Raw genomic sequence first — 20452 nt, forward strand, 5'->3', positions numbered from 1 at the left:
ATCAACATTCAAACAACATTTAGAAACAATAGATTTACACAATGTCCAGTCAAAAGCCACTGTGGGATTTAAGACAGGAGCAATGTCAGAGCTCTGCGAGACAACCAATGAGCAACACACACAAGAAGTTAAAGAAAACTACCCAACATGACGTTGCCACTACTGGATCACTGTTAATCATTAAACCTTGAGGTTCGTGGAGGCTTCACATACAAAGTTGGGCCAATCTAGATCTACTGGCACTTGACTTTGGAAACATATATCTTAGACAAATTTGATCAAATACTCTGTGATGCAACACAAATAGAACTCTGCAGAGACCTCCATCTTACAGGTTATGTAGAGACAAAGGATCCAAGAAAATATGGCAAGCCACAAATACCATCAAAATGAGAAGCTAAGTGTAATATCATCCTCGGAGGGAACCTTACCTTCAATAGAATTTGCATCGACATAAAGTTTGTTTTAACTGAGACAGTTGGAAACATTACAACAGTGCAGGAAAAGTTTGTGTGGGTACGATAAGAATAAAGAAAAAAAAATCAAGTTGTATGACCATGTTGTTATTCATATAAAATCTAAATTTTCCGCATAGACAAAGCAACCTGATTTCCCCAGAATTCTGAAAGTTTTAAGTCCCTTGTCTTATGGGATTTATGTGAAATGAATTTAGAACCTGCCATAGATCTTTCCAAAAGTCACAAAGAGTGCATGTCTTGTCTGAGAAAAAAGGTGTGTCCCTCCTTCGAGGCATTGAAATGCGAGAAGAAACTGAAATGTGAGAAGGAATAGAGTATTATGCACGTGATATCACCGTTGTACAGTGGCCGAGACCTTTCCTTTCTCTCAGCCTCCGCTAAAAGCTTCCTACATGCTCAAAGCAGCTGATTAACGCAGCCATCTTGGTCACAAAGCTTACATTTCTTGTGTACTACTCCTCAGTTGATGAGCAAATTTAGAACAGAAATACCGAAAACATGATTATTGAAACATGCAATTAATAAATGTATGGAATTCAAGTATAGTATATATGTCCTAAATGTATATACACTTCAAGTAGAGATAGAAAGTGAAATGAATGACGAAAGAGGTCGAAAATATGATCATAATTTTTCTGAGAGGTATTAAGAGTTCTCTGATATGAAAGTGTAATAAGATACTTTCATGTTAAGAGCAAAGCCCTCCCATTTAAGTCTGATAATTTTTCATGCACACTTTGCTATCTTTGAAACTTTCTCTTGTACCAAAGCCCAGTCTCTGATAGAGAGAGAGAAAAAAAGAAGTGCTCTATCATTGGAGAAAACAGGTAGAACCATTCCTTGCCATGTTAAAGCTAAGCATATTAACCTGTTGGAGTTGAAGATGTCATTGGGGTAACAGAACTTGTTCGCATTTGTGTATTTTTCTTCTTTTTTTTGTGGTGGGGGAGGGGTGGCAGAGGCATTCCTGGTTCATTCACTTTAGACCCACACTTTTTACATTTTAGAAATGAGAGGAGCATATTTGGATTCCTTCTTGACGACACAAGAACTTGGAGCTGTAAACACTTGGATTACAGAGAACCTTTAAATGAATCAAGCTCACACACTTGTGGCCTCCAGTGGCATGTTGGCAGGTCACAGCAATGCTAGACAAACTATTCATAATATTTGTCCCGACTGCGATCTTATTTTCACAGCTGTTATTCGGTTTGGTGATTCAAATTTACTTCTCTTATCATAGCATTTTTTGAACTAGCTAAGAGTGCTCAAACAACAACTAAAAAAAAAAAAATACAATTTCTGTCTTCATACACATTTGAGCAAAGAGCACTTTCAAAAAGGATGCAGGAAATATTCATTTTTTTTTCTTATATTGCCAGTCAAGAAGGTCACAAATCCAACAAACTGTCTCTGTACACGTAACTTAATTGGACGACCAATGGGGATTGTTGGTGGACCCTTTTCTTGCTGGTATTTGGTGAACAGAGTGAGAAAGAACCTAGAGAGTAACTGAATGCAGCCTTACATCACTCTAGATCTGCCGGACAGTGAGAGGTCCTTCCAATCTCCCCTACCACAAAGTTATGCCTGGAATGCATATCTTACAAGGAGAGTATCTCTCACAAGCCTTCCATGTTATATATTTTTGACTATCCGTACTCCGTATTGCCTTTTTTTTTTTTTTTCTCCTGCGGCTCTTTCACACCTCTTATGTTTTTTGTTTTTCCCCTCTCAACTTTCAGTGCCCTCTGGCATAGTCTTTCATTCATGGGGAAACAATCGAAGACACAACAACATTTACAGTACGTCAGTTCTGCGGGATGGTAAACTGGGCGACTAGGTTCTCTTTATGTGTCACCTGGATGTCCTGTGAGGCTTGCCATGCTTTTGCTGCTGTATCAGTCACCTGAAAAAAAAAAAAAAAAGAAAGATGGACGAGGGGGAAGAACAAAATGGTTAAATTATGGGCACCCCTTGAATTGCACTGCCACTACTTCTCAAAGAATTACATTTCGCTTCTTACTTCTAGACCTGCAATACACGAATGCACAGCTCACCCCATTGACTAAAATCTTTCAGCACAGCATTGAGGAAGGTACATCACCCCCACTAAAATGTGCCTGACACCTTTGCTTTCTACTCTCGAATGATATATTCACCTCAGCATGGGTGATAGAGGTTGCCACCAACCTGCAAGCCATTGATGACTGCACAAGGGTGTCTGAATGGTTCTATCATCTATACAAAATATTTATCTCAGGTTTGTTTGTTTGTTTGATTGTTTTTTAAAGATAGGGCCTATGTATGCCCATGATTTTTCATCATGGCTACTACTTGATCAGTTCCATTAGTTCAGTACACATTGAAATTAGATATTGTTCAAGAAGGGACTGTAAATTACATTGTACATGTCAAGCTTTTCAGCAGTCCACTCAATTTCTAACAAATTTTCTTTCATACTATAATTTCATATAATATGAGTGCATTTCCTTACACCATATTTTATTCAATCATGATAAACAAGTCCTTTGATTTGGTATAATTATGTATTGGCAAATGTCATGATGTATTCATACTTTTGTCGGAAATGAACAATGAATAATTGGTGCTTATTTACATTGATGAAGGGCAATTCCTCAATCAGTTTGCAACAGTGTTTGTTACTCACCAGACTGATGTCTGCAATGGAGACTGGTTCTTCTGAAAGCACAGAGTAGGGCATAGACACTCCTTTGGGGAGCCTCAGGAAACTTGACAGGGGTCTTTTGGGACCAGATACCACCACGGCCACCCTGGAGCTAAACAACAGACAAAGAGAGATATGGACAGAACATAACTGAAAAAAATCAGGATGCGAAATCCTCAACTCTTTCTGGGTGTGCCATATATTTAGCGAGTCTAACTGTTCGTGAATCAGGACTTCCCAACAATTTCGTGAGTGGCTAAAATTGTGATTGTGGAGTACACTACTGAACGAGGAAATGTATGTGTGCACGTCATATTCGTGTCGCAATCGAAGTTAACATTTTCATGTGTTTTTACATTCGCAAAAAACCATAACGTAAACCTCAAGAAAAAATTTGCCATATACAGTAATTAAATTGTTAAAACAACATGGGGGGGGGGGGGTCTAGAATGTCTTATACCGCAGCCGCTGCTGTTACTGCTGCTACGCAGTGGCGGATCCAGAGGGGCGTGCAACCAGCGCACGCCCACCCCCCTTTATTTTTCATTAAAAACAAAAGAAATAAAAAGAAGAAATGAAATGAAACCCGGAAGTGGCACCAGAAATATTAGTTGCGCCCCCCACCTTTACAGAATTCCTGGATCCGCCCCAGCTACTACTACTACTACTACTACTACTACTGCTACTACTACTACTACTATTACTACTATTACTACTACTACTACTACTACTACTACTACTACTACTACTACTACTACTACTACTACTACTACTACTACTACTACTACTACTACTACTACTAGATTACTACTAGATTACTACTACTACTACTACTACTACTACTACTACTTCTACTAAACTGCTACCGTACTACAACTGTACTATTACTACCACCACCACCACTCTTACTTGTCATGTTCAAACATAAAGCTAAGATAGCATCAGAGAGCATCTATTTAGCCCTACTGCTTTCATAACCCCAGCCATTAGGGATGTCCTGTTTATCACTCATGGATGTGCCTTACACACACATGATATCATGCATGTGTTCACGCGATCAGACTCTCCAGTTTGCTTGGGGAGCCAGGCAGGATGATTGCCAGTTTAAGATTAATGCTTTGTGATTGGAGTCTCTGCTGCCTTATCAATGCAAACACAGAAATGATTGCATGGGCCTACCTGTAAGCTCTTGTCCTGTCCATGTACTCATGCTGCTCCAATGCTTGTGAATCTATGGCAGAGACATCTATGACATTTCTGCAATGAGAAAGAGGAATACATGTATACAAAGGTACACACAGTAAGGTCAAACATTTAAGATAAAGGAATCTCCATCATGATCTTGAGAACTGTCCAGTAAACAAATTTCATCACAAAATATGAAGCATAGTTAAAAGAAGTATTGGCGTGACTACCTAACTTAGAAATTAAATTGCTCTATATTCTTGGAATTAGCTTCCATTCTGCTAAGAAATATGCTCCTCATGGTATGGATGATTACTTTTACCTACATTTAACATAAGTTATGCTCATTCGTAAGAGAAGAAAGAATGAAGACCTTCATAGAGGATCTCATGTGGTAGGCCATACAGGCAATCTAAATATGGACTGTCTCATGGCAGCAATTATATTTGATATTGACACAGTACAGGGAATATCTTTTTTTTTCCCTTCCTATGATATCCTTTAAATTCTAAGTGTTCTGCATACAAGCATGTCTAAAACATTTTGTTTTGTCTGTAATCATGCTCAATTCCATGGATTAAGGGGAATATTTCCTCTGGCTAGACATTAATCCTTTGCTATCTGATAACAAAATCATATCTCCAATCCTAAAAATCCATCCTCTCTATCTGAATTTGATTTGCAGGGGACGATACTTTGCCTTTTAAAATATCACTGCATCAGGCAAGTTTTCAGATGACAACAATTATCTTAAATCAGGCTATTATTTGCCTTCAAAGTTTCCCCTTTAATGCCAATACCTAGGACTGCAAGCTGACATCTTTTTCCTATCAATAATATTGCATTCTTCCATTACTCATGGCAAAAAACCTGTACATTGTCTATTGCACCATATCTACATGACACAAACTGAAAACAATGAAAAATTTACTAACGTCTCCAATGCATTCATCAACGTTCAGTTTCACTCTCTTTGTAATTTTTTATTCATTGTTAGGGGAGGGGAAGAAGGGGGTGTTGGAGTTTTTTCATCTTTTAACTCTTTATGTGCCATGGTGTAAACCCCGTTGTGTGTGCCACACTATTCTGACACATCATTGAAGTCCTGCTTTGAAAAAAACATTCTGTGTTTGAAATCCATGTAACTTGAGCAGATATTTTGTTACCCTCGACATGTAATTAACAAAGTTGTACAGAAAATGTCTAGCTTTACTTTGATGTAAATTGCACTGACAAATCTATGATTATTTTCTGTCAAAAGAACAGTACCTGCATTGTTGTAGAGGCATGGCTTTTGCACACAAAAATTGACAGAATCCAGGAATTTACTTCCAAATCCAGTAAGGAACACCAGTTGATATTCAATCACTACCGGGTACTTAAAATGCAAGCTAAGTGTGACAGGAACTGACCCGCAAGAAACTCTTTTGTTGTACTGTGACATTTGGCAATTTATTGATTGGTTTGGGCGGGTTTGTGCGTTTGAGCAGAATATGCGAAGTTGGCACGCCAAAGATCGAGTCGGGCGTGCGAACGTGGCACATAAAGAGTTAAGGAGGACTTACGTGACTGCTCTCTGCAGGACTTTATTGAGCTCAGATTGTTGGTCACCTCTTCGAATCCCATTGGGGCTGTGAGCATCAAACTGGTCACTGCATGCAGACAGACAAGTAAGGAAAACAAATGAAACATCTCCAATGATATGCATTTCATTCCGTTTATGAGAATTGTATTTACACTAAGCTATCCATTGAAGTATGACAGAAATATTGCATCTCTTTGGCACTTTCATCCTTATATCTTCCTGAAATCATCCCCAAAGTTGTCTGGAATTCTTTCTACAGAGTCACAACACCAAAGTCCAACACAAATCTCCATCAGTCCCCGTACATGCTAAGGACATCTCAAGACTCAGCTGTGGAATTCACTTCCTACAAACTTTTTTTTTTTTATTCCGTTTAGTTCTCAACATGGACAAATCTAAAAATCAAGTCAATTCATATACACTGATTATGCTGTAAGAGCTTATTCATGCTTTTTGTATTATGCACTCATAGCTTGCAATTTGTTTTAAGTACGACTTAGTGTCAGTAATCTAAGGCTACTATTCATCATATTACGTATAATGGTAACATGAAGCCACTACATACATGTAAAATAAAAAAGACAGAATAAATGACATAAACATTTGCAGATACTTCAAATGACAACCACTCATAACCCTGCATCACAAAACCGCCAAAAAGTTGCCAGACATGGATTTTTATCCAAGAGCAGATTCTGAAAGAGGAGACTCTAAACTTTAAATGATAGATAACTCAATGCAAATGGGCATTGCTAACCCATCTCCATAGTGGAAAGAAAGTATATCCTCTGGAAAACTGTTTAACTGAGAAAAGAGACTTTGAATCTTTAGGTCTATTCAAGTGCCTTATCTCACCCAGCAGAACTCTGTGCAATGAATGGGACCAAGAACAGGAATCCATAGCAAAACACTATGAAGGGATTATCAAAGTAGCTGAAATTTTGCACACTCATTAGGTAAATTCTGTTCATGACTATTATAAAAAAAAAAAAAAAAAACTTTCAAAGCAGTAAAAAGTTGACAAGGTCGACCCATTTCACCTATATTGAGTCCAGGCATGAAATCAAGGCGTGCAACTTTTTGTTGGTTTTGTGACGCACGGTCACGTTTTGTCCAGCATGTGCTGAATGAACTCTGGCACACACACACAAAAGGGTGCAATGCTGTGTCTCAATGACATCGGACAGTGCGGAATACATAGTGAAATGGGAAGCGGATAAATGGAATAGAGATTGAATGAGATACCAGGTAAAAGTGCAAAAAGTGACAGCAGTAAGATACAGTCTACATACATACAGACAAAAAAAGCATATACATAATATACATGTACTTGTATAACTGTGTGAATTTTCATAACATTGTGAATATTAAAGGCAGATATCTCACAGTCTATAATAACTTGTCATACATACAGGGAGTCTCGGATTTTAGTTTCTTCAATTTGTCTCCTACAAATTAAATTTGTGAAGATCACAACTGCTGATCTGTAAATTAACAAACATGTCGGGAAAAAAAGGAACAAGTAGGACTCGAAAGTGTCATCTACTGCTTTCCGGGCAGCGACACTACCACCAGGCTACCCCTGGTTGCCGGCAGTGACACGATGAACATGGAACAAATACCCAAGCTCCAAAATTCTGACATTGTTATGTTAAGTAGTCCAAGGCAGATGAGGCCTAGGACACCTGGTGGTAGTGTTGCTTCCAAAAAGCAGTAGATGACACTTTCAGTCCCACTGGTTCCTTTTTTTCTGACATGTTTGTTAATTTACAGATCAGCAGTTGCGATCTTAACAAATTTAATTTGTAGAGGGAGACAAATTGAAGAAACTCACACCTGAACCTTTACCCTCTGAGCAATATATCTTTCTTTCATACAGGGAGTCTGTCAGGAAAGCTGTAGCACATGACCTTCAATGACCTATGACCATGGCATGTGACCTTGCTCGGCAAAAAATAGCCCCAAAGTGCATAGATCTCTTATCCAAATCTAATGATAACTAGGATAATGGTCGAAAAGTTATGCCTCAAAAGAGTCTACACTGTAAACGTTCACATTTGCGACAGATAAGGTACAGACAATGAACTGACATTTCATGTACTAGGTTCGCTCAGTCCCACCTCCACTTTCACTGGACAGGACAGAACACAAAATAAACTCCTTTTCATGGTTAAGAGCTATTGTGGGGTGCATTCAAAACCTCATATCAAAAGGAAAATCACACATGTAGTTTATTGTTGCAGAAGTTGTTTTATCTGTTTTGCTATACTTTTGAGCATGTAACTAGCACTCATTTTCTTTCTGTATTCTCTTTATTGGTTTTAAAAAGGAGAGAGAGCAGTACAAACATCAAACTTGGTAGTGTACATGGATATTTCCTGCTTGTAAACATTGAATTGTCATATCATACTGCCAGTTGAATCAGTATATCTCTCAATTAATTTGCCATGAATCATTTGACACAATGAAATGTACTTGACAACTATCAGGCAACTTGAATGGATGACAAATGTAATAGCTCACTTAATAAGCAATACACAAATAGACTAGGCATCATTCTTAGTCTTTTTGAAGCCTGTCACATACATATGGACATCCTTCTTTGGTGAACACATGTCCATCATTTTCTGCTCATTTAAGACAAACATTTGCCTACTTGATAGACTGCAACCTGGACAATCATAAAGTCATCCTGAACTCCATAAATCAAGACATAATACAACATCAAAATGTACACAGCATACATACAAAGTTAACAAAGAAAGGCAACACATTCACCATCCATTTCTCCCACCATGCATACATGTAGTAATAAAATACTACTGTATTCCACATACTGCTACCCCCACAAAAACCAAACCAAAACAAAACACAAACACAACCATAAATATGTATAAATATATAATCAGTGCAAAGGTGGATATAGCATTTCAATGGAAGCAACAATGAAAGAAATGAGGGATACCACACAATTGTGAAAATAACCAGAATGCAAGGAGAAAACACACAGATGAATGGCAATGCTGCTACTACCACCAGTACTACTACTACTACTACTACTACTACTACTACATTCTCGAGCTAGGGTCGGATGAACCAAAAAAGAAATACTGCCTACTGTGTCGGTACAATTTGTATTTGATCACACAATATCATCTCACTGATAGAACAGAGTCATTCAAAAAGGAAATGAAACCTCTTATAACAAACAAAGAAACAGACAAAAACAAAAAAGATGCAAATCATTATGAGTGCCAGGTTATACCACTCTCAATCTTTACAACATAACCAGTTACAGGTGGATTCTGGAAGCCACGTTACGTATCTTGTCCACGATGGAGGCTGGTGATACGGACTAACCTGTCTGGCCTTGTTCTTGAGCTCGCCTCTGGTTTTATTAAAGGCTCATTAGGATCAACATCCTGTAGGGTGATATCAAAACAAGGTTAGTTTGACCACAGACAAATATAAACATGGGACTTGAACGGAGACTGGGACTAACCTGTGCACAGGTCTGCTCGGTGTGTTCCTGGCAGGGTCTAATAAATGTGTTGTTTCATTTGGCCCACTGTCCTGTAGAATCATTGAAAACATATTCAGACCAAGAGAGGTTTAATACAGCGCCACATTTTAGGCCATTACAGGACTTGAATGTGAATATATTCCAAACAATTCTACCGCAAAATGTTGCTGCAGGAGAAGTTCATGTAACTGGTTTAAATTGAGCTATTGGCATATACACGTAATGTAACTGTATACACATCACAGACAATCACAAACACACACACACACACACACACATACACACACATACACCCACATTCAAATCAATAAAATCTCACATTCCCCCCCCAAAAAAAAACAAAAACAAAACAAAACAAAACAAAACATCACACAAGAAAGAAGTTGCAGAGCACCATTCTGAGCAAAATGGGTCACAGCGTAAAGCAAAAGAATGTTTTGACGCCAACTGACGGTCTCACCAAGATAACAAATCGTAACTCCGCAAAACCTGGTTGTAAACTTCAAGAGGGAAGACTGAAGTAGGAGATATTGTAAACAAGTCTATAGAATCACTCTCTGTGTGTTTGGAGAGGTAGTTTGCTTATCAATCAGCTGTCTAGGTGCACATAGATAGTCTCCCAAGCTATCTATGGTATGAGCACAACCACTCAAAAGCTCCTAAAATAAGCAAAACCTACAAGAACTGTGCAACTTTTTCGCAGACCGAGTTTCTGTCCCATGGCAAACTTCCTCTCCAGACTCACTGTCCGAACACAATAGGCACACATGACACCTCTGCCCACATTGTGCACACTTAACTTGCCTACAAGGCATTATGCATTGTGACCACATGGACTCAAAGGCTTTGAATAGGCATCCTTCCTTTTTAGCCCATCAAACAAGAAAAAAAAAAATGCCACTGAACTCAAGCACAACACGTCTGGCCTCTTTTTTCCTCACATTACACTTCCTACTTCAGAAATGGGGAAAAAAAAGTCCTTTGACCCTAGAATTAGAAAGGCACTGATCACTGCTGTTCTTCAAAAGGCAATGGCATCAACCCAAACCAGTGATAACTTTCTTGCATGCAGAACTAATTGATCACATATTTGGGGGGGGGGGGGGGGGGGTCCTGAGGCCCTATTTCCAAATAACTCGGCTGACAGTATACCGTACATCTCAAGTTAACCTGTTTTCAATATCTAATGAGAACATGGTATTTACATACATGTAGAAGACATTTCATTTCCTTAGCTTTGAATCTAATTGTAGGAATTTCACAAGGAAGGGAAGGAGCATTATGCGTGCCCAGGTACCTAAACAATAAATAAAATTACATAAGAATTGGATAAAATAAATAAGATAAGTAATACCTAAACAATGGGTGAGGGTCATGGCTAAACAGTGCAATCACATACTAAGTGGGCATCTCCTCCCATTTATTTGCCCCTTCTGAATTTGCACACACTTGTTCACCTGGTCAAGTGAGAGGGTGAATGAATATTCATGAGGACTGCTTGATATTAATTAAACCCAATAACTTGGATCTTGTTGTCTTTTCTTGCTGGCATGCTTGGCACCACTTTTAAATGCTTCTCAGTGCTGCACTCGTGGTGCTACCCCACCAAACTGCAGAGCTACACAGCCCTGAACCGTAAATGGGGTTAGCCCCTTTAGCAAGCCAGTGAGAGAGACAAAACAATAGGGTGAGCTGTTTGCACATACTGTCATAGTATTTCTATTTTGAGGTACAAGCTGCAGAGCTCTACATAGAAATCAGTTGAGCTGGGGGGGGGGGGGGGGTAGGATCTCTGCCCCACTGATTGATTTAATTAACCAAGGCTAAATCAACTCAAGAGAAATAAGAATATATGTCTTTAAGTGCAATTGCAAGTTTTATGCTTTTTGCTTACTTCACTGTCAACAAAACATTTACTTATAGCACCAAATCAAAGTAACCAAATCTATTATATTTCCCATTTCTAAACATTCAAACAAATCTCAAGGATTTGCTTGTTATGGTATACCAGTACATCTATGTATTACCTTGAGCCTCCTCGCTTTGAGGTAGTTTGCTTGTAACTTAGTGATATGTAATCATTCTTTTCAGAGCTAAAGATTTTTTTCAGGGACAGTTTAAGACATGTCATCTAGGGCCTTGTGTGCACGTAAATACTTCAAGATGAATAAACCATTTACCCAATGTAAAGACATACATGTAGCAAAGCACACATTGTCTCAAAAATGGATGTTATTCAATGACACCAATTTCGGTAATCATTACTGAGAAGCATGCCTGGCCCCTTATATGCACAAAGATATTAAATGTGGGTAAAACAACAGCAACAAAAACAACAACAAAAACACATAAATTGTTACTGTTTTCTGAATCTCAAGTGGTTTTCAACACCTGCCACCAAATTTGGTGTAAGTTTGATTTCTAAGCATCTTTCAAACATGACTGGTTGAAAAATGAAAATCAAATACCCATCTGAAACAATGAATTCTAGCAATTACACTGCAGCATCAGACATTTTCTTCAATGCTATCAAGAAGAGCATCTGCATCTGGCCCATTACATATTTGTTTTTCTTTTTTTAAAAGACAAGTTCACATTCATTAACATAAGGATTGAGAGAATGCAGCAATATTACAGTAGTAGAACACATCAGTGAAAGTTTGAGGAAAATTGGACAATCGGTGCAAAAGTTATGAATTTTTAAAACTTTTGTGTTGGAACCGCTGGATGAGGAGACTACTAAGGCTCGTGCTGTCATATGAGTACAACAGTATAAAGAAAATATAAAGAAAATTCAACATATTTTCACTTTTTTCGCATAATAAAAGAGCACTTGACTTGCCTCTTTCTAGAGACAATGGGAATAATATTACCCATATCATATGTCAGTAACGAGTCAAGGGAATGTGTACTTTTTTCAAAAGATGAAATTTTGTGAAATTCTCTTTATATTTTCTTTATATTGTTGTACGCATGTGACACCATACACTCCAGTAGTCTTCTCATCCAGCGGTGACTCCACAAAAACTTCAAAAATTCATAACTTTTGAACGGATTGTCCGATTTTCCTCAAACTTTCAATGATGTGTTCTACTAATATTGCTACATTCTCTCAATCCTTATGTTAATGAAAGTTAACTTGTCCTTTAATCAACCTGAGTTTTCACACCTACAGAGCACCCATACGTGTACATAAATCTAATCATGCATCATGCTATTAAATGAAAAATTTTTGGCAAGTCTGAATCAAAACTCAAACATGTTTTCCAAAGCACATTTGGAGGATTTTTCAATTAAAGTTTGCTGGCTTCAGGGAGTGCATCCTCAATCATGACCTCTCAAAACAACCTGGAAAGGCAAAGCCTACATTGTACATACATTCATGTACTTTGCTCTTGTGGTCACTTCCACTATGGTAGTACATGCATATGAGCATACAATGTATTGGAACATACCATACATTGTCCATTATTTTTGCATACATGTAACAAAGTACTCAAGTGCTTCAACAGTGGAATGCTTTATGAGTAACACGCCATAAAGTTTGTGACACTGCTGCTATTAACATTTGCAGTTTGCAGAAAGTGAGGATACTAATTTCTTGTATCAGAATCAAAATTGCAAACAAGTTCTATTGTAGATTCAAAACCCCTGAAAATTTCTTTAGTTTAGCATTTCATCAGATTCACAAAAGAGATAAGCGTACAGTGGACATTAGATATCTTTATTAATCTAGCTATCACCGGCTGAAAATTTGAAGGCACAAAATTGTGTATAGCATTAGCCATCATGTCAGTTCTCAAGGCTGTCATGGGTAATTAAGTGCAAATAACATTGCATGATGGTTGGCCAAGACTAACGTAAAGAGCATGCATGATGTACAAATGTACATTGTACACTGTACATTGCACGCTTATTTTTGTCATAAGGGTATGTATACCAAGACTGTACTCAATAAACTGTTTGCAAATTCCACAAACATGGGCCAGACAGACAGGTCTGCTCATCAAGTCATTTTTTTTTTTTTCATTATACAATGCACTAATATTATGTTCAGTTTCGTGCATCGCTTCTAACTCTGTTTAGCTGTTTAACTGATGAAGAAGAGGGATAAGAACACATATTCACTGTTATGTATTATATTTCAAACCCAAATTTTAGTCTATAGTGAAATAGACCATGCATGACTTGTGTATTAAAAACATACATTGCACCAGAAAACAAGGCAGTCTGTTTGTTTTAATTCAAGAATTTTATCCAGTAGGCTGCTGTGAAATCATGAACATTCATATCAATATTGCACAAAAATTAAGAAAATGTGTACGTTTTATTGTACTGTACATTAACATACGTATTGTACGCCCCTACACGTTACAACTACAATTGTAATTGTATCAATAGCAAAAGTTGACTCGTATCGGCCGTGGGGCAACTGTGCACTGATGAGTCAAATAACACTAGTATGCATTAACAATGAAACGCTAATTACTAATTTTCAACACCATGTTTATCATCAGTTATGTTTAACGTTAGATCTACATCCTTGCCAACTCTATAAATAGATACCACATGGCTGCATTTCATTTGGCAGTGTCTACTGCTTAGATTTTAAGCTACATGTTGTAGCACTGCTTGTGTAGGCAGCCTGGATTCTACCACTTCTCAAATGAAAACTTGGCAAGTATGTCATGTGTTCATCGACATTCCACAGTCACACCAAGTGATATTAGTTTTCGGAATAACGTAGCTATTAGCCTTGTTTTGACTTAGTAAAGTGCACTTTCTTTTCCATGCAGGTCCAGATACTTCATTTAATAGGAGTAGTTAGGACCATGAATGATGACATGTCGTGATGTATTAATTATTACTAAACTAATAATAGAACTAATATCAAGATTAATATGCTTCTAACTCATACAGAACAAAAGTCGAAAGTCTCCGTAAAGACGGCAAAATGAAGCATTAAACTTGTGTTTAACAACAGCAGGACATGGACACTGCACCGAGTACGAGTCGCTGTCATGCATGTAACATCAACAATAGGCTAGCGGCAATGCTCCAAGTTGCAAGCCTGCTCCACCCCGGCAGACGCACAGTCATTTAGTGCTGCAGAACAATACCAACCTGCAGTGCCTTGTCGTCGTCCTTCCCAAAACAGCAACCCATTTTCGAATCGTCAGGCTGCCCACGTCAACAGTTCGATCAGGATTAAGAAACCCCCAGCTATCTTGTGATAATGCAATATCACTATTTCAAAAAGTAGACATTTTCCATTCAAAAAGCCGTAAGAAAGTCATTCTTCCAGGAGTTCTGCACCAGAAAGGGTAGGCTCTACAATATACTCGTTGCATTGATCCTATGGCACAGATACGCGCGCGCGTGCGATTCTCATTATGGCTCGTGATCGTGTGTATGTGCGTGTGTATGTATGTGTGTGCTACATGCTACAACGAGAACAGTCTACGCAGCGCACACATTGAACCACGAGTTTGGTCATATGACCAGTCCGCGACCAGTCCTGCGTATTGACCTCGTTAGCATCACAGTAAAAGGCTGAGAGATAGGAGCCGTCATGCCATAAGAAGCAAAAAGTGATACAGAAATACACAATACAGAAGAGTGATATATTTTTCCAGTTTCCATATATTAAATTGTTCACGATTTCTATATTTTTTCAGTTCTTTATTATACTCACATCATACCAGATGAAACGTAACGAAAAAGTTTGCCGAAATTTGCTCCGCAGTGGTTCTCTGACGTATGAAGACAGCAATCGTCATAACATTATTAGAAAAATCTACTAGTACTTAGTATAATTGAGAATACAACTTCTACTATATTTAAGTAGATGTTAACTTTAAATGGGGTAAAATCAAACGAAACAAAAGGGTAAACATGAAAATATTAAAAAAAAAAGTAAAGTTAAACAGTTTTAAAACGAGGATAAAATTAATCACATGAATAGAACATGAGGCCTATACATACTAGATGAGTTGGCGGCCGGATGTCAGCTGCTAAGTATTATAGGCCTACCTCGCGATAGGTTACCTACCTGTACTCAATATTTTGTTTGCACATAAATAAAGTTTTGCTTTCCTTGATATGAATTCATACAGAATTTGTCTCTTATATCAATTCCAGAGTTCCGACGATTTATAGAGACGCTTAGTGGTGACATTCAATACGAGGTTGCAGCGGCTATATTGTTTTGAAAAAATGCAAAAAAAAAAAAAAAAAATCTTTGCAAACCAAGGGGATCTTGCTTGTAAGAGTTGTGCAGCTGTGACATCATAATCACCTTGTCTAATTTAATGATGTCATTGTGGTTTGATAATTTGTTTTATGATCGTTAGAAATGAAGCACTGGTCGTCACGTTCTTGGTGCCGATCCAATTGCAGCGTCATAAGCGAAGTTTTATTTGCTTCAATATCATAAAAAGTCGATTATATACACTATACAGCGTGGAATAGGGTTCCCTTTAACTATTTGGATTGTGTGTAAACCGGAGTGGCGATTGGTTCAGAAATTATCTGTTCATGCCACTGCCAAATATCCGTGACATCACAGAGAAAAGTTGTGATGGTAGGATCTGGTACTGATTAGATGTCCTTCAAAATGAATACTTCACTTCAAGTATCGTCAGATCCCATCAGTATACATAATAATACAGTAGAGTGGAGAAGGCGTGTATGATAATTATCACCGATGGGAATGTGATCACCCCGATCAACTCCCAAAACTTAAATTTACCATCAATGTTATAATCAAGGGATAAAGGCCATTATTATCACATGCCCATCAGGACTATGCATTCACAATACTGTAGTTCTTAGGTTATTTACAGTCCTATGCACGTGCGCCATGTACATTATTATTATCATTGTTATTATTATTATTATTATTGTTATTATCACACTGAATCACCCAACTTCCAAGATGCTGGCCACACTTGGTGATAAAGCATTTTCATCTGCTGCTCCCAAACTGTGGAATCAACTTCCCAAAACTCTCCGCAGCCAGCAATCTCTCGTCACCTTCAAAAAACATCTAAAAACCCACTTGTTCCGTTAATATCAATAATCCACTGGTAAAGCGCATTTGAACATGTATGTCTATGGAAAATGCGCTATATAAATGTATTATTATTATTATTATTATTATTATTATTATTATTATTATCATTATTATTATCATTATTGTTATTATTATTATTATTATTATTATTATTATTATTATTATTATTATTATCATCATCATCATCATCATCATCATCATTATTGTCATTATTATTGATCATCCCTCCTTCTCTCTATTATCAAGCGGTTTGGATAAATTCTAATCACAATTGCACTCCCGTTACAACGAAGGTCCCCGGGACCGTCGTTTTCTTTCGTTATATCAAATTTCATCATAAAGCCGAACAAATAAAATTGTAGAAAGTTTGGGATCTGAATTTCGATTTCATTGCAACGACAATTTTGTAAAAACCGTGTTCGTTAGAACGGGAGTCACATACTTGGATATAATCACACAGTTTTAATCAAAGTTTTCCTAGTATAGGCTGGGATTGGCTGGGATAGGCCCCTATACTTTTACTGTTATGGGTGTATAGCTAGTCGTGACCAGGGGGTGTTTCATAAAGCTGTTCTCATAAGTTACAAGTTTTAAGTTACAAACGACTTTTTTTTTTTTTTTATTTATATGTTTTATTTCGAAATCACATAAAATCACAATATTTACAAATAATCATCAATCAGCAAACACGAGAAAAAGAAAAAAAAAAAGAAAAAGTGACAAGAGCAATTCAGAGATAAAATAAAAAGAGAACCACCATGATTCATCAATAAGTAGTAAGGTAAAGCTTCCTCAAAGACCCCCGTCTCATAACACACCCAGGGAGAATGGCTCCCCCAGTGGGGTCCCCAGGTCTGAAAGAGGACCATACCCTCTTATTCAACGACAAAAGTCACACCATATCCTACACAATCAAAATTTACTCATCTAATCATCCCTCAAAACTACACATTCTCAACTCATCTCGAGACATCTTTAGCATTGTAATTCAAACCACTACATAAAGCCTAAATCAGACCTGGAAATCCCTGACAGGAAAAGATTACATTACAGACTGTTAAAAAAAAAAAAAAAAAAAAAATTAGAGCCTAAAAAATTCCAAAACCATTGAGCAATTAGTTCATGTCCAAGGCGCGCCAACAAAGTTGGAGAAAACAAAGGCCAGACAGAGGGCCGGCAAATTTACTAACTACAATGTAGTACTACACATGGTTGTACTTTGTATCAGCGACAGATCATGGAGATTCCAATGAGCAAAATACAATGACAAGTATTCAGCATACCAATACACAATATGAAATAAACTTAATCCAAGGGGTATGAAACAATTTTAAAGTAACATTTAAACATATCATAAATCAAATCTCCATTTTTTGAAATGTAAAGTAAGCTTATTTCTTTTCTTAGCTAAATAATACTCTGTTTCTTTTTGCTTCTTAATGAAACTCTTAAAAAAATCAACAGTTGGTATTTCATTCCTAAATTTACAAATATAAAGGTAATATTTTACAACTAATACAAGGTATGTTAAAAACTGATCTGATAATAAACCAAATAATTTTTCAAAATTGGAGAGCTTAAAATTATTAATGTGGATTTCTGTTATGTTTACTACATATCTCCAAATTGGTATAACCTTCTCACAATCGCAAAACAAATGAACCATAGTCTCTTCAGTTACAAACGACTTAAGAACGACTAGTTTTATGCTGAGTTATGGAAATTCTGATAAGTATACTACAGCAGATCAGAAGTGATCATAGTTCGTAACTTTACTAACAGCTTTATGAAACAGGGCCCAGAGCAGATTCAAATCACTTTTGGATTAACTGAAAAGGGTCCAGTTTATCATTATTTTTTTAATAAGACGGTGATAGTCAGAATTTTGAACTTCGCACGGTCTATAACGAACATGATCAGGGACCGCGGAACATCTTGTGTGTGTGTGTGTGTGTGTGTGTGTGTGTGTGTGTGTGTGTGTGTGTGTGTGTGTGCGTGTGCGTGCGTGCGCATTGGAGGTCAAATGTTAATGATTTCCCCCTCCCTATCCCCCAAGTCCCCTTCGCCTCAGACCTTCCTCTATATTTCTACATATTCCTCTTCTCTTTCTCCTCTCTTCCGTCCTCTCTTTTCCTGTTCTTTCTTTACTAGTATCGTATCATTATTGTTCGTATCTTTTTAGTCATGTCGGTCTTACAGGGGCGGATCCAGGAATTCCGTAAAGGGGAGGCGCCTCTACAAAATTAAAGGAGGCGCACGAGCCCCCATTTTTTTTTTTTCTTTTGTTAAAAAAAAATGAAAAGAAAAGAGGGGCGCGCGCCCTGTGCGCCCCCTCTGGATCCGCCACTGTTCAATTTCTAGTATCTGTAAGTTCACTCTGTTCAATTCAATTCAATGAAATTCAAACTTTATTTTCACTTTTTTTTCACAGAATGTAAATATTTGTGAAATTTGGACATGCATTTTATGGAATGATACACAGGCAGCAAAGAATAACACGTTCATGTCTTGAGTCAGTACGAGAAGACGTATAATATACATATAACATATATATATATATATATATATATATATATATATATATATATATATATATATAAACTGCAATAATATTCTGCAAAAAAAATGGAGGTACCCACTGAAATGCTGTTACTATGGCAGTGTTTTGTTTTTCTTTGTATTTATATATATATATAATATATATATATACATATGTATATATATATATATATATATATATATATACATACATACATATTGCACTTGTGCTTTATATGAGTTAATTTTGGATGATATTTGATACATAATATATCAAGCGTTATATGATCCACGTTTCACATCAAATTTTGCTTTTCAGTGGAACACTTTTTTTCCATTGTTATATCTGCTTTTTTTTTTCAACCCTAAAAGTGTCGGCTTACTGCTTTATTCTTGGTTAATTTACTAAATTTCATGTAAAATTTTATACTTTATGATCACTATCACTATAATGTATTTTTACAAGATGATAAAACAATAGTTGTGTAATGTAGGCCCAAGATGTATTTTGTTTTTGTTGAAACAATTTTTGTTGAAACAATGGAAATGAATCAATAAACTGAAGTATAGCAACATACATCAGAGTGCCCCTATTTATTGTGACCACTGTAATTATTTTGTAAAAAAAAACAACAACAATAAAAAGTTGGGACTTCAGTGTATATTCAACCTTTTCTTCAGTAGTTGTTTTGTTGTCTATAGTCTTGTTTCATGTTTGTTCGCGTCTATGAAAGTGTATTTATCTGTTAATCTAATTTTCAGTGGGCCTCCAGACTTCTTCCTCTTTTCTTTTTTTTTATTTTTTATTTACGATGCTTCAATTTATTTTTCCATCGATGTTCTTTTCCAGAGGGGCCAACATTCTACAAGCTCTGTCTTTTTAGTGGGTCCCTCCATTTTTCGCACTTTAAGCAATGTTATACATGTACTTCACTTCGACCACTTCTGTTTCTTTTTTTACTACAATGTGAAGAGTTTGTTCGCAAAAACCGATAAGTCCATATTTGAAGATTTACGGTCTCTGTCATAAAGTACAAAATAATACCTTTTAAATGATATATTGGTCACTACATATAAAGGTATACATTTTTGAAGTTATGGTCAAAAGAAGCAAAAATTTTCTTATTATTCTCTTTATTTTTCTTGGCCTTTAATCGCAAATATCTCCATTTGGCAAATTTGGACTTATGGGTTTTTGCAAACAAACTCTTCATGTATAACACTATTATAAGCTCCTCAGTTATTGTACAGTCTTTTTATCTCACAATGCTCTGTTTACCTTATTCTTTGTTATCAAAGGAAGTGACACATGTATGTTTTGTCGAAAAATGAAATAAACTTTGAATTGAATTATATTCAAATATTCTTATGTAACATT

The 20452-nt window shown here is 36.8% G+C and overlaps 1 protein-coding gene across 2 annotated transcripts; it reads right to left on the bottom strand.

Annotated features, from left to right (window-relative positions):
* LOC140234591 (ragulator complex protein LAMTOR1-like) lies at window positions 1–14797 on the bottom strand. Of its 2 annotated transcripts, none has more exons than XM_072314619.1 (6): window positions 14586–14797; window positions 9299–9360; window positions 5919–6005; window positions 4348–4425; window positions 3151–3280; window positions 1–2388 (listed from the first exon to the last, which is right to left on the bottom strand). In XM_072314619.1, the coding sequence occupies exons 1-6, from the start codon at window positions 14625–14627 to the stop codon at window positions 2290–2292; spliced, it is 498 nt and encodes a 165-aa protein (XP_072170720.1). In that variant the 5' UTR covers window positions 14628–14797; the 3' UTR covers window positions 1–2289. The 2 variants fall into 2 exon arrangements, with proteins under 2 accessions (XP_072170720.1, XP_072170719.1); XM_072314618.1 differs by lacking the exon at window positions 9299–9360 and adding an exon at window positions 9441–9511.
* Between the last annotated feature and the right edge of the window lie 5655 nt (window positions 14798–20452).

Source organism: Diadema setosum, chromosome 11, assembly GCF_964275005.1.
Source record: "Diadema setosum chromosome 11, eeDiaSeto1, whole genome shotgun sequence".
Lineage (NCBI taxonomy): Eukaryota > Metazoa > Echinodermata > Echinoidea > Diadematoida > Diadematidae > Diadema > Diadema setosum.